The sequence below is a fragment of the Mycteria americana genome, chromosome 1, assembly GCF_035582795.1.
Source record: "Mycteria americana isolate JAX WOST 10 ecotype Jacksonville Zoo and Gardens chromosome 1, USCA_MyAme_1.0, whole genome shotgun sequence".
NCBI lineage: Eukaryota > Metazoa > Chordata > Aves > Ciconiiformes > Ciconiidae > Mycteria > Mycteria americana.
In genome coordinates this window covers 191,315,487-191,333,578 of record NC_134365.1, presented here as the reverse complement: position 1 = coordinate 191,333,578, position 18,092 = coordinate 191,315,487, and the positions used below count along the sequence as shown (strand labels likewise).

Sequence of the window (18,092 nt, the reverse complement as noted above, 5' to 3'; positions counted from 1 at the left end):
CTTATTTCCGCTCCTATCAGCTGGAGGGACAGCAGGTCATTTCTACCTTGCCTATCCCAAAGGACCAAGAGAAGCACCAACAGCCCTAAAACAGGAGGAAAAATTCCGATGCCTCTCTGCTGCCAGGACAACATGCTGTTGTAGCATAGAGGAGTGTGCACTTCAGAAGAAGATGCTGAGTAGTAAAATGTGCACCCCTTTCTCCAGCACTCACAAAATGTAAGCTATGGCAACAGGATATATGTTGAGGAAGGCAGAGGATATATCATGAAAATGAATGGGATAATGCATTGCTTAAAATAAAAACGTGATGTTCCCCTGCCTGCTACGACAGCACTCCGTCAGGCAAACATAGCCACACATGGGCCTGAACCAGGGCTAAAAAGCAAATGTGAAGAGTGGGATTTCCTTGTGCTGAGGGTCAAGTGGTTCAGACTGCAGCAAGATTACTTTAGAAAATCTCTCTTTGTCTCTGGTGTAGCTTTGGACTGAAAAATTACCTTTGTCTAGAAATACCAGGGCTTCCCTGAATGAAGGAAAACATGCATATGAAGCTAGAACATTTGCTGTCGCTTTGGGGTACCAGTCACTTAGAGACTTTGTTTCCTGCTCTTATGTCTCCTTCAAGCTCAGAAGTTTACTGTTGCTTTAGCTTTCTAGATGCACAGTTATTCTTAGATTTTGTCTCCTGGAAAACTGAGGAAACATATCAAAACACTTTTTAAGGGGTAGGTGGTGCCTTGAGGGACCTAGAGGCATTGCTAGTAATTTAACTGTCAGGAGCTTTATTTTTCAGAATAAATATGGTGTCTTCTTTTTACTACATTTTTTTACTATCATACTTCCACAGCAAAGAACACTGGTCTTCAGCTCCGTGAGTGGGACATGCAAGGATACCAAATGGAGAAATGGCAGTAAATGTGGCATGTTATGCAAGTGTTGTTAAAGCTGCATGTGAGGATCCCTAACCAGGATGGTCTTGAATCCTTTTGCAAGTAAATCATCATAAAAAAAAATCTGTTACTTTATTTGCACCCCAGATTTTGACTGATGTTCCCCACTATTTTGCTGGTGAAGTGAAGAAGGCAGCAGGATGCTCTCACACCTCCAAAGACATTTCTCTCTTGTGAAATGATGGCCCACTTACAGAAACTCAATATCTGTTTCTTGGTCATTCTCCCCTTGCACTCTAAGGAGATTCCTTGTTAGCTGTGCAATCAATAAAAAACATATCTTCAGCAACTAGTAAATCTAGTTTATTAAAACACAGGTTTGACAGTTAATTCAATTGCTAACAAAGTTGTAGCACAGTCAATACAAAAAAAAAGTTACCTCATAAGTGTGATACATATATCCTCTAAATGCGAAATTATGTGATAATAGGTGCGTTTGAATGGATACAGACAAAAACATGTTCGTGAGATTAGACTGTGGCTAATTTTTTCCATTCCCTTGTAGTATTTAAGGTGTATAGTATCTCATCAGAGGCTCCAAGATTGTCACTTAAAGACTTTGTTTCCTGCTCTTATGCTCCAGTCTACTCCTGACAGGGAAAAATCACAGAAAAAGAGTTTGTCCCCTTCCTTTCAACTGTTTGTCTGCTATCCCTCTGCACAGGCTACCATCTCGATGCCATTCCCATTGCAAACCAGCAGTAATATTCCCTTTTCTTCAATAGCATGGGACCAACCACTGCAGGAGTTCACATGGCATCATTAGGTCAGGTCTCAGGTATGCCACCTGAGTTATTGAAATAAGGATTTGGAGCATGAACTTTAGTAAAGACTTATGATAAAACTCTGTGTTTACATCAAAGGTGACATAAAGTGACCAAAACAGATTGACTCTGCAATTGAACATAACCCTTAGATAGCCAAGAAAAATGTGACTTTCCCAGTGACTTGCAAAGTACTTTTCCACCTGACCAGCAATGATTTGTTTTCTGCATATTTCAGACAGAGCTGAAAATAGCTAGCTGCAGTTATTTTTGTTTGGGAGCAATAACGTTCCGTTTATAGAGTGCTTTCTCCAAAAAAGTTCAGAGCATTGAGAAAGTCTCTTCACTGACAGAAACCTTCCTTTGGGTGGATTTCACAGGGAGGGAAGGCTCCCAGCATTTTTGTTAGTTTTCATATGGGACAGGCTGCTTTCCTGGAAAATATGACAAAACTTCCTGTCTTTTTTTATTAAAAAATGAAGTAATTAAAACCAAAATCTAAATGTGGCAAACTAAGATTGGAGCCTGTTTTCACTTAATTGGAAGCAGTCTGATTTTCAGGAAATGTATTTTAGAAAATATTCAGAGACTTAAAAATGCTCCTCAGAGCAGTCAGGAGGTGAGGGATTAGGGATGCCTTTGGCAGCAGTTTGCTGTCAGGCTGGTTTACCTGTGCGGAGAAAACCACTCCCTAGCTACCTGTTTGGACCAAAATAATTTTAAAAGTTTGTCTCTGGATCCCTGGATGGGGACTGAGGCTTTCAGAAAAGCACTGGCAACACCGAGCGTAAAAAACAAGTGTTGCAACGGCCTCGAAGGAACCGGAGTGCATGGCAAGAGCTGCAGGGTGCAGCCCGGTGCTCTGTGCGCCCGCATCCTGCCGTCGCTGCCAGCAGTCATCTTACTCATAGCGCTCCGATGACGTTTGCTTGAAATCATTATCTCACTTGACAATCGGTGAAATGTTAACCAAAATACCTCGGTGGCCTCCTCGGAGTGGAAAATTTAGAAAAGTGAATGCCTTCTGAACAGCCTGAGCCCATGCAGGGTCCTGTTTGGCTTTCTGCCTGCTTTGTAAGTCAGCCTCAGCAGAAAGTTATCGGTGATGCTTTACATTTCTGTTATGTGCAAACCTTTGGCCGGTGTTTGCAAAGGGAACTGACAGGGCGCTATGAAGCTGTCGGGTATCACAGCGTCTGAACCACACACCTCTGCACACCCAGGGAAATGGAGCAGAGAGAGGTTCAGACACAGACACTGAGGTGGTCAGGTGAGCAGTTTACCTTCAAGTCACTGGTTGAGTATTGTGAAATGCAATACGTGGACTCTAGTAGCAAGGTAAATCCCTTTCAATCCCTTGTCCCGGGGCGGGTGAACACTAGAGGTATATCTACACTGCTAAATAGAAGAGGACCAGGGATCGCACCCAGGCACCTGACCTCTGATCATCCTGCCTCGGTTTTGGCCATCCCCAATGAGCTGTCTGCAAGACACTTTTGCCCTAGAGGTGCCTGGCACTGAGCAGCATGGCTGCAGGCTAGCTAGCACCACACACCCTCTGTATGGACCCAGTCCAGATGTCCCATTGGGACCATACATGTAGCGTTTTGCAATTCGGCAACAGCTACCTGCGGTACAAACTTCTGATTCTCGCTTTGAAATCTTCAGCAGCGAAGTAATAGAGGATGGGATCAAGGCAGCTGTTCATGGCAGCAAGGCAGAGAGCGACCACCAGTGCTTTGTGCACGGGCAGGTTGGCCTGGCTGCAGCTGCTGAGCATCAGGTGGACAGTTCGCAGTATGTGATATGGCAGGAAACAGAGGAGGAAGAGGATGAGAGTGATGATGATGGTTGACAGTGCCTTCTTGTGACAGACTGCCTTCTTGCGCTGCGGAGTCCTGGACTTGAGCAACATTTTGATTGCAAAGATGTAGCAGACAATAATGGTGCAAAACGGCAGAATGAAGCCCACAACAAGGACAAAGCTGTTCATCATGAAGAGCTTGTGCGTGCTGGAGGGGTGGAGGTCCAAGCACTTGGCTGGGTTTCTGTACCCAGAGATTCCCGTGATCAACAGAGGGCTGGCAGCTGCCAGCACGAAGACCCATATGGCTGCACATATTATCCTGGCATACTTCATGTTGGTTACTTTCCAGTGTTTGAACGGGTAGACGATGGCTATGAAACGAACCACACTGAGCACGGTGAGAAAATAAATGCTGCAGTACATGTTCACGTACAAGGTGTAAGTCATGATCCTGCAGACGATATCACCAAATATCCAATGTGATCCCAACAGGAAGTATGTGGCCCGAAAGGGCAAAGTGCTCACAAACATGAGATCCGAAACAGCCAAGTTCTGCATGTAAATGTTTACTGAGGTCTTCCTCTGTGAGGGCTGGAAGAAAACATAAATGGAGAGGCCATTTCCAACAGCACCCAGGAAGAAGATAAAGAGATACATGACAGGATAGATGACTTGCTTGAAGCCGTCAATCGTACAGTTGAAGGAGCTGTTGGTGAAGTTGTCATTTACTGCCATCTCGGAAATATTCACCGTCTAGAGGCAGGCTCTCTGTCTTTCTGCCAAAGTAAAAAGAAGTGGCATGAGTGCTGGGTCACAAGCCGGGCAGGGAGTTCAGCTATTCGTGACTATTTCACTGAGGGCAGAAATTGCAAGATGCAGAGGGCAGTGGAAAGTAAAGGTTTGTTAATGAGTAATCACTTGCGTAAATACACATCTCAAGGCATAAAGCCCCAAGTCATCTCTAAACAGTTTCAGTATTACAGCAGCTGGTTGTTGTCTCAACCTATGGAAGTGCTGCCTTTAAAAGGCGAGTGCTACGTGTGTGTTTTAATGGCAATTCTCTGATCTCTGTGCAAAACAAGCCAACTTGCTGTCAGCCATTTTGTAGCAGGAAGGTTTTGAGTCCCCACTTGCCTGCCACGGGAACATCAAAACCTGATCAGAAAAGAAATCACCATCCACTGGTAAGTCGGTGTTTCAGATTAGGATGAAAAGCCAAAAGAACTGAATTTGCCAATTGGAACTAGTGAAATTTTTCTGTTGTCTTGTCTGCTGTTGGCAGTATGTCACTGAACTTTCCTGAGCAGTACCAGAGGTATACTGATATACCTCAGAACCTATAAATTAAGGACGTTTTGACCTTAAACACTTCATAAATACTGTGCTAGTTATGCATAGTTCCTTTTTTAACTCCCTCCTCCTTAGACTGTATTTCTTCTTTCCTTTAAGTTTCTGATGGCTTTCTATATTTCTTTTTGTGGGGCCTTTGCTTCATTTACCACTTTCTCAACCTTTTTGTGCTCAGCGGCTCTGAATCAGTCATCTACACACTGCAGCTTCCAGGGCAGCCCACGTTTGCAGCCCTAATGAAAATGGCCTGTGAGAAAATGAGCTGTGTTCACAGAGAGTGACATTTTTCCTCCTATGAGGCTATAATTCAATCAAATCAAAACCACTCATCACTAAAGCACTCTAAATAATATTTTTTTTTTCTCATTAGAGTCTATTTCCTTACTGTACTCCCGATTTCTTCTCTCAGCTGCAGCTAGTAGTATTTTGAAAGGAAGGTTTCAGTGTTGTTGCTTGTTTAACTGTGGCAAGCAATTCCCTCTCTGAATCTGCCAACATATTCTAGAGATGGAGCGTGGAAAATTTTAGCCTAAAAACCAGAACTACATGGCATTTCTAGATGCACAAAAAAGAAGCTTTTCATTTGCCCCAGTGAGAGTGATAATGGGTCAATGGTACATGACTGCATCTTATCTCTTATTCTGGACCTCACTGGCTTCATGATTTGAAATTTATTTGCTCAGGTGGAGTCTCCGTAGGGAGAAACATAGTCTCTAGATTTGGGTGCTCTGCATTCCCAGTTACCCAGTACGGTACTCCCAGTGCGCTGTAAACGGGAGCTAATTTGAAAACTCAAGCCACGGTGTGGGAGCCTGAGCTACGTTCAGAGCAGCCCATGGTATCTTCAGGGCAGTGTCTCAGAGTCCATCTGCATGCCTTAATATAGCAACCAGATGTGCCCCAGCAGTCGCCTTTTTATTTGGCCCCACTGCGACGGGGAGCGTGGGAAGCGCAACCCCTGGGCTGGGCTCCCAAGGAGCAGGACTTACCCCTCTGTTGCAGCTCGGGGAAGGGGGACATTTGCTCACACTGATGTCATACCCACCCCTGCAGTGCCTGAAATTATCCCTCCAGAAAATAAAGATAATAATATCTATTGAGCTTAGGAGCGCTGAAGACTGGAAGTGGGCAAACTAGATATTGGGGCTCAGTGAAGCCCCAGACTCAGTAAACACATGGTCCTAAAGGAAATCTCCTCCTCATTTGAGATCCTCTTTCCTCATGCAGGGGAGAGACAAGGTACACTTCCTAAGAACAAATCTTTTGCAATCAGAGGAGTTTTGAATGGTTTTGTTTTTCCATACAAAGCGACTGTCTGACATATACATTTTCTGTGGGGGATCAAGGACCAGCTTTTCTCCTAATTGAATCTGATCTCCCCATTTTGCAGGGAAACATCACAGCCTGAGGTACTGCAAAGGGAAGAGCCCTTTTGACTGTGTTTCGCTATAGCCCAAGCATCCTTGCCTTTAGAAACCCCAAAACACAAGAAAATATCAGGGAAGAGATCTGCCACCTGTTGAAGCATTCCTGTGGTGTGTGAAACCTGTGATTTAGAGGAGTCAAATGAGGATGAAGACCTTGGAGCGTGAACAAATTCAAAGCCCTGCTGAGCACTATGAGTGATGGCTTGTGGCCCGATGCTATCTGCTGAAGGATGGGATTAGGGCAATGAAAATTCATTTGATGAAAAGCCCTTGGGTCCCTGCACCCTGGGGAGAGCACTACAAGCACAGAGTCTGAGGCACTTTGCTCAGGCTCTTCACATGAGGTTATCTAGCTAACAGTTACCATTAAAGATATTTTGTGCTCCTCATTTCTCCTTCCAGCTAAAGACCTTTAGGAAACTAAATGCGCATGTGTAATTGAGAAAACTCAGCATCCTTGGACCTGGCAAGAAAGCCAGTACTCAGACTCCTCTCCAAATTATCCAAGCAAAACTTTCAAGCTGTTATGGGATGTCTAAGAGAAAGAGGCTGGAGACCAGTTAACTGAAAGCTGTTAACCACCATGGTGCCTGCCCTCAGTCGAGGGCCAGGAATGACCTGTGCAATTATCATATGTAGATGCTCCTATTAGTTGTATTTTAACACACAGATCAATGTAGAAAGGAAGGTGCAGTGAAAGATATTTCACGCAGGACTACCTCAAGCAACCACAGAGGAGAAGAGGAGAATTTTACCTTGAAGTAAATGCATACATATTACATGAAGTAAATGCATCTTACCTCCTTGAAGCCAAGAGCTGTCCACTAGCCAGCTAAGGCCAGGAGATGGCTCCTAAATAAACCGAAAGAAGACATATCTAAGGACAGGCAATAAACTTTGTTTCAGCAAGAGCATCCAGACTGTCTCCTGGGTCAGGAACAAACAGGGTGGGTTTCAGGTGGGAGATTGGACCTACAGGGTCCCCCAAAAGACTTCAAAAGGGAGATTGGCAGTAAGATCTAAAAACCCTCTGAGAAAAAAGAGGGAAAGGGACAATCTGAAATGGGAGTCTCTCTTAAGCGGTACTGCAAGACTTCTCTGATGGAAACTCCCTAGCAGATTTTTTCTATATATGAGTATGGAAGCTATCAATTAGAAGTAGCTGATGCGTGTCCTGAGGCTCTGACAACCACCCTGGCAGGAGAGAGATCACACATCAGCTGAGCAAGGAAAAAGGAGGCTTTTCTGAAATAACTGCTGTGTAAGTAGACTAGATGTAGAGTTTGGGTGGGGATTTTTCTTTTCTTTACCTCTGTGAAGTCTTTTAGAAACATTTACAACTTGATTAGTATGGATTTTATAAATAAATATTTACCTTTTATTATAAATCACATATATTATAAATTATATCTATTTATTATTAATAAATATTTTGCCTTTTATCTTAGCCTGACTTGAGTATGGTTTATGGTAAGGAGATAACAGAAAGGCATTCCTTGCCTAAGGTGAATCTAACATCCTTAAGAAATGGATGGGTGTGCAAGCCAGGTGGGGAACTGATAAAGCAAAAGTAAGAGATTTGTTTAATTGGAGGAGGTGATACTAAACTAATAAAAGTGTCCCAAAACTATAAGGTTTTAAGCTCGGGATGCAGGTAGCGGTCTAGCAGCAGAGTGGGGGCTACCCCATAAACTGCCCAGCATGCGACATGTATGGCCGCCTGCCCAAGGCAGGTTTTGTGCATGGGCGTGCAGGGCAAGCGGCTGGGGATGCGGAGGGACGAGGCTGGCTGTCTTGAGGCAAGAGTGGCTCAGCAGGAGCAGGTCTGCCTGGGGAGCAGACCTCATGAGATGTCTGTGCAGATCTCTTGGGGGTGCAGGAGAGGAGCCAGTGGCGGCTGTGGTCATTGTGGGCACCAGGGATGAAGGTGGGATCTTCGAGTCTCAGCTATGATGCAAGACAGCAGCTCAGGTCAGACTCAGTGTTTCAGTGCATGGATGAGACAGTAGAGAGGAGAAATTTAGGTATGTAAGGAACTGAGGGATCTTTTGGGATAAAGGCAAGTGATACAGAAATGAGAGACGGCACCGTACCCAGAGTGAAGCCAGGCTGCCGGCACTGCAGAATGAAAGGTTTGCAGAGCAGCATTTAATTAGAAGCAACAGGGGAGCTGACAGGCATGGGCGAGCAAGTGGGCTGGACTGATGAGACCTGCGAGGGCAGTGAACTGACATCCAGTGCACCTCTGACAAGGCCAGCAGGGAAATAAAGCCTGACTGCAATAACTAGGGAAGGCAAATCCAACTGCCTACAAATCCAGTTGTCTTCCACGTCCTACCTTGAGTGACTGAGCAAAAGCAAATCTTAGATGTAATTCTGCACTTATGCTCAAAGCCCAAAATGAGATGGGGGAGCTGGAAGGTTTGGCATGAGACAGCAAGCCTGGTGCAAGGGGAACCTCAGAGACCTGCAGGAGAGAGGATAATCCATGGGAACCTGTGTTGCCATGCTACCAGCTTTATGGTAATGATAGTGTAGGATGCACAGGTGGAGGAGTGGCACTGTGCATGAAGAACTATATAACTTGCGACAGTGTAAAAATATTATGGCTAAAGAGAAGCACTATAGAGTCCTTGTAGGCAGACAGCCCATACTCTAATAATAAAAATATAGTACTAGGAATGCACTACCAAACTCCTCCTCATCATGACGATAGTCATCAGAAAATGCTGAGAGTAGGAAGCTGAAAGCAGGTAGCAATAGCAGGAGATTTTGGGTGCCTTTATAAAGATGTGATGCTGCAGCAGCAGAAGATATAATGTCTATATGCAACAAATGTCTGATCCCTAGAATAATTAGTCCTGCAAACAAATCCACAACACAAGATGCTATTCTACATTTCATCTTTAGCACTGGACAGGTCTGAGGTCAAGGTGGTTTTAGTGGAAGGAGGCCTGTACTGGCAATCACAGTAGAGCTAGGTTTGGCAGTGTTGTGGGACAAAGAAGCACTCCCAGAAGGAAGAAGCCTACATGATTTTGGGGACTGTTTAGAAAAACAAACAGAAAATTCAACAAAACCTGTGTTAGAAGCCTACATTCCAAAAGAAACAGATATTTTAATAAATATTGAGCCCTATTTCTATCAGTAGAATAGTTAGCAGGACTATTATAGGGAAAAGATCACCATTTAGAAAGCAGAAGGCTTGTCCAAATGGGGAGAACAGGAAAGCCTGTGTAATGGCAGGTCAAATATGGAGAGGAAACTAAGAGCATTAAAAAAAAAAGAGAAAAGCACCCAGTAAAGGATGCTCAAGCTGATAGTAAGTTTTGCAAACCCACTGAAAGATGACAGACTGCTAGGGAATTGGCAGGGCTGCCTGATGGCAAAAGATCTCTTAGTGACAGCAAGACCATAGCAGAGAAATTCAGTGAATTCACTCTTCCCCCCCCCCAAAGATGCTGGGGTATTTTCACACCTGATGCAGCAAATAGGTCAGAGGAGCCAGCTCCACTCAAGGGATGTGCACAGGAAGTATTAAACCAACTAGACAAGTGAGAGGCCAATAAGTAATCAGGACCAGATGGCATTCATACGAGTATCCCAAAGGATCTCAACTGTGAGACTGCCGGCCAAGGCACGTAACTCACTATTACAATCAGGTGCTGTGCCAGGGGACTGGCGTGTCACCAGTGCAGCTCTCATCTACAAGAAGGGCTTGAGAGGGCAGCTTGAGGGCCATGAGTCGGTCATCTCAGTGCTGAGAGCTACCGACCGCTGAGACCGATTTCCACCTCTGATATGTTGTGGGGGGCTCTGTAATGAAGAACGAAGGCACTGAGCAGGTTGAAATGCCAGTCTGATGAGAAAGAGCACGTCTTCTGAAAAGGGAGATCCTGCCCCAGTCACCCACTGAAGGGCTGTGAGGATGATGGATAAAAGGGGCCCAGTGGTCGTTTTATACGTATATATGGATATGTATGCATTTACACAGTTGCATTTGTCAAAGCCTTTGACAAAGCTCTGCACCAAGGGTTTCTTAAGGAACTAAGTTGCCAGAGAGCTGGAAGGCATGTTCTTCTATGGACTGAAAGCTGGCTGAAGGGCAAGAAGCAAAGTGTGGGGCTTAATGAATCAGCAATGGGGTCCTCTAGGGTTTGGTACTGGGACCAGATTTACTCAATGTCTTTATCAATAACCTGGAGAAGACATTGATCCAGGTTGACAGATGCCATGCTGAAAAGGTGGCAGATGAGCGTTAGTGTATTTTAATGTAAGGTGATACACACTAGGAAAAATAACCTGAACCATGCCTACATGATATGAACTTGAAACTGGCTGTTACATTCAGGAAAGGGCATTTGGCATTGGCATCACTGACCGTTTACCAAAGTAATTTCTGCATTGGCTGCAGCAGAAGAAGTAACCATGTCAGCAAAAGGAGGGGCATCAACAAGAAGGCTATGGAGAACAAAGTAGGGTATCACCTTGTATAAAACCTCCATGCATACCCATAGTAAGCAGTTCTGGTCTCTACACCCAAAAAAGAGATTATGGAGCTAGAGAAGGTGCAGAGAGGGGCAAGTGAAATGATCAAGGAGACAGAGCAAGAACTACAAAGCCTGAGACTCTTCAGTACGGACAGGAGGAGGCTGAAGAAGGATGCGGTCAAGGTTTACAGAGTTACAAAGGTGTTGGATGATGTGAATGTTCACTGTTATTCATAGGGTTCTGCAGTACCGGGACTTGGGGTGCTCAGCAGAGTTGTTGAGAGTCTGCTTTGGAACAGATAAAAGAGGGTGCTCCTCTGTGCAGCAAGGAGTGGGCAGCACTGGGACCCTGCTGCCAGAGCAGGCAGCCGAGGGCAGGCAGCTCAGCAGGGTCAAAACAGGACAGATGCAACAACAATAAATGGGAAATAAAAGACTGGGCAGGGATGTACTCTCCAGCAGCCCTGGACAGCAGTCAGGATGCTGGGGAAATGCAAGGGGAAATCACTCTGGAAGGTGATCAGGCTCCCGTGTTGTCTCTCACCAGCCTCACTTATTGCCACCACCAGAGATTGAATATTGGGCTAGAAGGACATTGGGCAGAGCTGCCAGCACATTTCTAACAGTCACAATTTGCCCCTGGTTCCCGACAGTGTAACAACCACAGTTGACTTCACTGTGTTACCCCTGATTCCTGCTGGTGAAGTGAGGCCAATGCCTGTAATGATATTAATACAGAGATTCCACCCTGTATGTAAAAAAGCTGTTACTGGGAAAGCAGCAACAGTCAGCAGTCCTGGGCTACCCCTAGTCTAGTGCAGGGCTAAACCAAGCACAGTCAATCAAGTCATCCGGCATCTCAGTGGGATCGACTTCTATGCCATGCCTGGACAGAAGGACATGCTCCTTTTGGAGAGGTGTGGTTGAGGGGTGCTGCTGCTAAAGGCGTAAATGTGAATCCTCTACTGTCACTAAAGGTATAAACATGAAACTCTCTGTTCCCAAACTGCTGATCTCGGATCTGCTGCTCTGAAACACCCCATTCACTATAACATGAGGAACTACCAAAGAACCTATTTTTAATAAGGTGTTCTGCATATGCGAAGTTAAATAAGGAAATCAGGCTGTTCATTCAAAATATAGTTCTTTGCTATGTTAAGTGATAAATATATAGATCCTCTTATGCCAGGAAGAAGAGATGCTCTATCACATCACAATGTGATAGAGCATCTATCACAATAACCTGCATCTATCACAATAACGCTCTGTCTGAAGAGGATCCCAGAAGAGGACCCTGGACACCACCATCTCATGTTCATTACCCAAATAGGAAGGCAGTTATGATATTGCTGCTGTATAGGAGATCACTTGCATTTGCCACTGCACTTCTGAGGAAAACAGAAGTTCTCATCTTTTTTTAAAGTTCCTATTGGCTTTCTTTATAGCATTCACTTTGTGTTTCAGGAGCAGCGTTACCAAGAGTAAATGTAATAGAATGTAATATTTAGAATTAATCAAAACTTGGCATTTTATTAACCTTTCTACATGCATAATAATAATTTAAAAAAATCAGGAGTCTGACTTTTAACTCCTTTTATTTTAAAAGTTTTCCATAAGCCAAATATATATTTTTCATCTAGTTAAAAAACAAGACTCACTTAATCAGATCCACAACCTCGATTGTTATCTTCCATCTGGCAAACATTCCTAGTCACATAAATCCACCCTTTTTTCAGCCCCCAAAAATTCTCAAGACCGGCTTTGTCATAGAGAAGTTTAGTCAACGATCATAGCTTCTGGCAAATAAAAAGCTTACTGCGAGTAATAAGAAATAGGAGTAGGTTGTATTTTAATTATTGCAACCATTTTTATCTACATCAGAAAAAGCAGACAAATCTTGTCCTACCTCAGCTCGTGTGCCTTCTGGTGTGTTCAGTATTTCCTTGTTCTGCTTGCTGTTGCTCACAATTTTCAGTTTTGTTGGTGGAAAGGAAAAGCACAAAAGCTTGAAGTAAAACCCAAGTGCTATTTATGCAGAAGCCACAGAAAAGCAATGAGTAGCAGGAAAGGGAAGTAAATCCTGATTAAAAGATCTTACATCTTCTTAAAAGAGAAATATTCTCAGCTCAAGGAGCAGTGCTAGCAATCACATGGCAATCTTTCGTCATTTTCACCCAATGAAAGAGGCTCTGTGGCTACATGGCATGCTGGGAAGCTTTCCGGATTTCTTATTTGGGCCCACGCTTCTATATATGTGCTTTCAGTAACTAGGGTTGCTCGAAATATTAGAAGTTAGAGATGTAATTCATGGAATTATGGCGAGGACACGTGCCAAGGTTACCTCCCAGTCTTTTCATGCAGAGATCCCAGGAAGAATAAACTTGTAAGCAGGCTGCTAGGAATTGATGTGTACTCTCATTCAGCTCATAGTTTGAGGCTGAGTTTACAAAGCTGAGGGACTAATTTTCCTTGAATTTTGATAGGAATGGAATACATAGGCCATGAACAAGTGGCTGCAGTGAATGCCTTACTCCCCCTTAACATTTTACCACTTCTCGGTGGAGCAACACTGGCTGCGCAGATGGGTGCTCCTAGTCCACTGCAGTTGTGAAATAGGTATCTATACATAGTACAAGTATAACAGCTTGGTTATTCCTCTTCTGTGCTGTCAGCACATGCAGGCAGACCAGATGCATTCAAGTGCTTTCTGGCTGCTGTGTTGTATTTCACATTGGCAGCAGGTTAGGAGTCCACACATGGCTGCTTACCACAGCTCAGCGGATGGGGAGTCTCCCAAAAAACCTTCTCGCCACCCACATTTATAGTTGTCTATGCCCCAAAGCACTTCAGATAATTGCATTTGTAACCTCTCCTCCATTGGTCACTTGTGCCTGATTCTCATTTATCGCAAGGGCTCTTCACTCTGGTACCATGGACTTGAGAACTGGCAAAATAGTCCTCTGGGTGTGCTCCCCATGCGGGGTCATGGTGGCAACGGGCAGTGGCTGCGAAGACTCATGTCACCAGAGCTCACAAATCCCTGTCTCCGGGGAGGAGGTACATAATGTTTCCAAGCAGCTACGTGGGTGTTTTTTTTTAGCAGGGGGCTTAAAAAGGACATAGAAAACCAGCTTAGCTAGGAACTAGTCTAACACCTTCAGTCTCCAGGGTAAGCACAAAAATCCATGAATGGTGTTTTTGAACATTTGCCTGCATTTCCATTGACAGTGCAAAGTAAGCTTAAAAACCTCCCAGACAGAGATCCACATCAAGTGAATTTTCAAGGTGCAGCATGATGGTGAATTAGGACCCTCCTGAGACCACTCCACTGGTGCCTAACTTAGACATTGCCAGTTCTCATGGCACCTAAGCCCGTGGATAGGTGTCCTCTTCCAGCTGTAGTTGTGCTGGCCGCTTTGGTTACCCACCCAGCTGCTTCCCTACCTGCCAAGGTCTGCCTGCAGAGCGGCTCATGTGCACGTCCCTAATCCCGTTTGGTCACTGAGGCATTGTAGACACCTGAAACAGACGGTCTCTGCTCACCCAGCCCATGCAGAGTGAAGCAGGGTAGAAATGACCCCATGAGCAGATCGGTGGGCAGATGAGGCCTTTGGGAGGAAGCTGTGACATGCAGCAGGGAGCAGCATGGGGTGCGACCGCTTCAGCCAGTGAGGCCACGGCCACAGGACATCTATGGCCTCAACACTGACTCAGGAGATGCCCCAGTAACTCAGACTGCATCTTATCTGCAACTGGCAGAGACTAATTTAGGCATTGCAGTAGCAGTCTGATGACATCTCCATCACATGGCATGCTGAGATAATCACTCTGGGACTGATAGGCAGGCTGTTCTCAGATACACAAGGTCAGAGACCAAAACATGCGTGAAAGTTAGACATTGATCACATTTTATTTCCCTGAGTGTGTTTTGAGAACATCTCTCTCACCATATGATACAGTTATCTTCGTTGCCTGGATAACTTCCCACATTCACCTTCTTAAACACCCTGCTTTCTGGAGAGTACCGTTTCCTCCCTTTTATAAAGTAATTCTGTATTTTGCTTTTAGCCTGGTGTTGAATAAATGGGGTTGGCTGCCAACTCACGCTGCACCTGATGAGCGAGATCTGGAGTGACTGCTTGGGATTTTTTAGAAACAGTCACTGGATGACTCAGCTTCCGAGGGCATTTTATTACATTTCTTACTAATAAAAACTTCAGTAATTCTGGAGAAGACATCTCGGAATATCATGAAGAATCTAAGACTTGCATCACAAGATGCTGTGCGCATATGACACATTCAACAGTCTAGATTATTTCTGAATTTTGAGTCCCATAAAATGCACAGACAGTCCAGGACGTGGCAGAGTGCAAACCACCCCTCTGGGCTGCAGCTACTCTCCGTCCTGCCTCTGTTTCTGTTCCCTTTTGCATTTCTGGCTCCATGACTCATCCTTTTCCTTTCCCTTCCTCCCAAACCCACCTCCCCTCCAGCCCTGCACAGGGCCACTGCCCATGAAGGAGGGTTCCGCTCCCTCCAGCCCACGGCAGCGAGCAAAGCCACCGCTGCAGGCTCCAAATCCCTGTTGCGTGAAGAAGCCGAACTTTGGACCTGAAATAAGAACTCCAGGCTAGGCAGAAGCAAAAATTTAGACTCTCCTTCCCCTGTTCAACATTTCCTAGAGGCTAGTTCAAGTGTCCTCACGGGCTGAGCACCATCTGGTGGGAGAGCCAGTCAAGGAGCCTGTCTCCCACACTCCCAATATAGGGCATCTTGGACATCCCAAACATACATCATGCTATCACGTGCTCCATAGGGCCAGGCCTGCCCCCACAGCAGTCCTGTGTCACCCTGAAGTCAGGTGAGCTGCTGTCTGAGGATGGTCCGTTGTCTGGTGCATCCCTCTGTTGCAGTCTCACCGGGCAGGCTGTCGTCCGCTTTGCACCGCAGCAGAGGGGGCCGAGAGCTGCCTGAAACTTGCCTGGGTCTTGAGGGACGTGCAAAGCCCAACAGACCCGTGCAAGCTCATCAGCCAGCGCTCACGGGGCATGGAGGGAGGCATTTGCACGCCAGCTTGGGCAGCTCGGCAGCCACACTGCCACGGGGGCCGTGCATGGGAGACATGGCAATGCCCAGCACCAGGGGAGCTGGGGTGAGACACCAAGTGTCCCAGGCAACCCAGAAGAAGGAGTCTGCATATTTTTCCCATCACTTAGTCAATGTTTTGCTGTCTGCAGGCGTGAACTTCCAGTGGCAGAGTTTCACTTTTTTCACGCCAAGAGATTTTTAGTAAAAATGGATCTGTCAAACAAACAGAAGGGATTACCTCCATTGAAGATTTTAGCACCGCATGTCTTCAACACGGCAGCTTAGCCTACTAACACATATCTATTTCCAGAGACTGAAATTACAAAGCCTACATTCACTTTCTGTGCAACCCAGAAAAAAACAGCATCCAATGTTAGTAGCTCATCTGCTGTCAGCTGTAAGGCTGGATAGATGGGAAGATGCAAGGGATGGTTGCATGAAGAAGGGGGAAGAAGCAGGGGCAATTTTAAGCGGAATTATTCAGAAAGGAAAAGCATAGAAGGTTTTCAGGCTGTTTCTTTTGTAACATTAGTAATCACATCTTTTTTAATTGCTTGTGGTCCTTTCTTAACTGTTTGCTGTTCTTCCTCATTAATATACTGATGAGGGCAGAGGAACGTTAATATATAGCTGGAATGGAAAAAGACATCTGATGTTATCTCTATGTTAAATAAACTGTTCTTTTTCAAGTATGAAGTACTAAAACTGGAAATGTTTTTTTGCCAGCCCCTCCAAAGGTGGGAAGAATTGATTGTCTCCAAAAGCTGTGGAGCTGATGGCAGCTGGGAGCGTTAATGCTCTTCCTGGAGAAAAATCGATCCAATCCTCGATTGTGAAAAGACTGAACCGGAGCAGGACAAAGCACCAAACACATTTCTAAGGCCTTCATCTAAAGCCCACTGAAGTAATTGGAAAGAATAGTGCCTTTTTGGATGAAGACCTAAATAAGACAGCCTCAGAAACTGTGACTGGAAAAAAAAAACTCCTTTTTTTTCCTTTTTAACTAGCTAAAAGCATTTCAGATCTAACATGTGCAAGGTTGTCAGCGTGCTAGGTATATTCTACTTCTCTGTGTAGCCTACCTTTCTAAATCTTTCTCTCTCTTCTTCTGCAGCCATTTCTCTAGCTAGCAATAACCACCATGATGCTGAAGGGACTTTCTGCTTGCATTATGCATTTTGAATAATTGCACAGTCTGCAATTGTAACCTTTCTTATTTCTGGTTTGTGTGTTAGACATCACAGGACTGCAAATTGATGGGCTAATGAAAGTGCAGAATTTGAAGGATTTGGCAATGAATCCAGTTATCTCTGTCTTAAGATTTGGTCTCCTAAAGACTTGTCATTTGTGTGTGTTGGTACATGTATGCAATCTAGAGTTCCCCACGCACACAGCTCTGTGTTTTGGTCTGTGTTTACCCCATGTTAAATGTTCTGCAATCCTGGGTTATTATGCTGAACTCTACGTTCATATAAATATAGAAACTCGAAGAAAAACAAGCTTCCTTTCTTCTCTTTTTGCTGACTCTTTTACAATACCCCTGACCCAACAGCTGGATAAAAACCAACATCATCATTCTAAAATCAGAAGGACCAGATGTAGGTGCTCTGCATCTTATATCCAGTGGCTAAACACCACTGTAAGATACAACCTGCAAGTCCTTCCACATAAACTCCAACTACCACCAAACCCACCTTCATATCAATGTAACCATCGCAAAAACTTAGCAAAAACATTATCAGACAACAATGTGCCTCACTGCAGCTCCATTCCCTAACCCCAGCATCTTCATGCAATTCTCTTTTTTTACTGTAGTCCCTTTGCTTTCTTATCCAATGCATTTCCAGTGCTATTTCATGCTCTCTCTGTATGTGGGGGGCGTTGTGTACGTCCATATACAACAGGTATAAGTGCAGCTGCATGTATGCATTTATACACGTGCACTCACAAAAGTGCATTCAGATGCAAGCACTTACAGAGAACCCATTTGTGGGCATGTGTATTTGCAATATAAATGCATATGTATGTACACATGCTTGATTAAAAGGTTGAACTCGAGTGTCAAGGCTAAACTGTGTTGGCCAGAATTTAGGGAGCCATGGGAAGAAGTGTGGGACACTAGTTGCCTGTTCTTTTTCATCTGAGGCTGATGTCTTTCATCTGCCGGAGGTCCCTCTCCCCAGAGCACGTGGGAGGTTCTTCCTCCAGGCACT

The 18,092-nt window shown here is 44.8% G+C and overlaps 1 protein-coding gene across 4 annotated transcripts in view; it reads right to left on the bottom strand.

Annotated features, from left to right (window-relative positions):
* Positions 1-1,271: 1,271 nt before the first annotated feature.
* CYSLTR2 (cysteinyl leukotriene receptor 2) overlaps positions 1,272-18,092 on the bottom strand; it is a 33,387-nt gene continuing 16,566 nt past the window's right edge. For 2 of the 4 annotated variants that reach the window (XM_075489607.1, XM_075489623.1), the window contains one exon: positions 1,272-4,300. In XM_075489607.1, coding sequence (XP_075345722.1) covers positions 3,342-4,259 — 918 coding nt within the window. In that variant the 5' untranslated portion in view covers positions 4,260-4,300 and the 3' untranslated portion in view covers positions 1,272-3,341. Of the gene's footprint in view, positions 4,301-12,697; positions 12,877-18,092 lie in introns of those variants that run through there. The other 2 variants (XM_075489615.1, XM_075489601.1) reach the window with 2 other exon arrangements.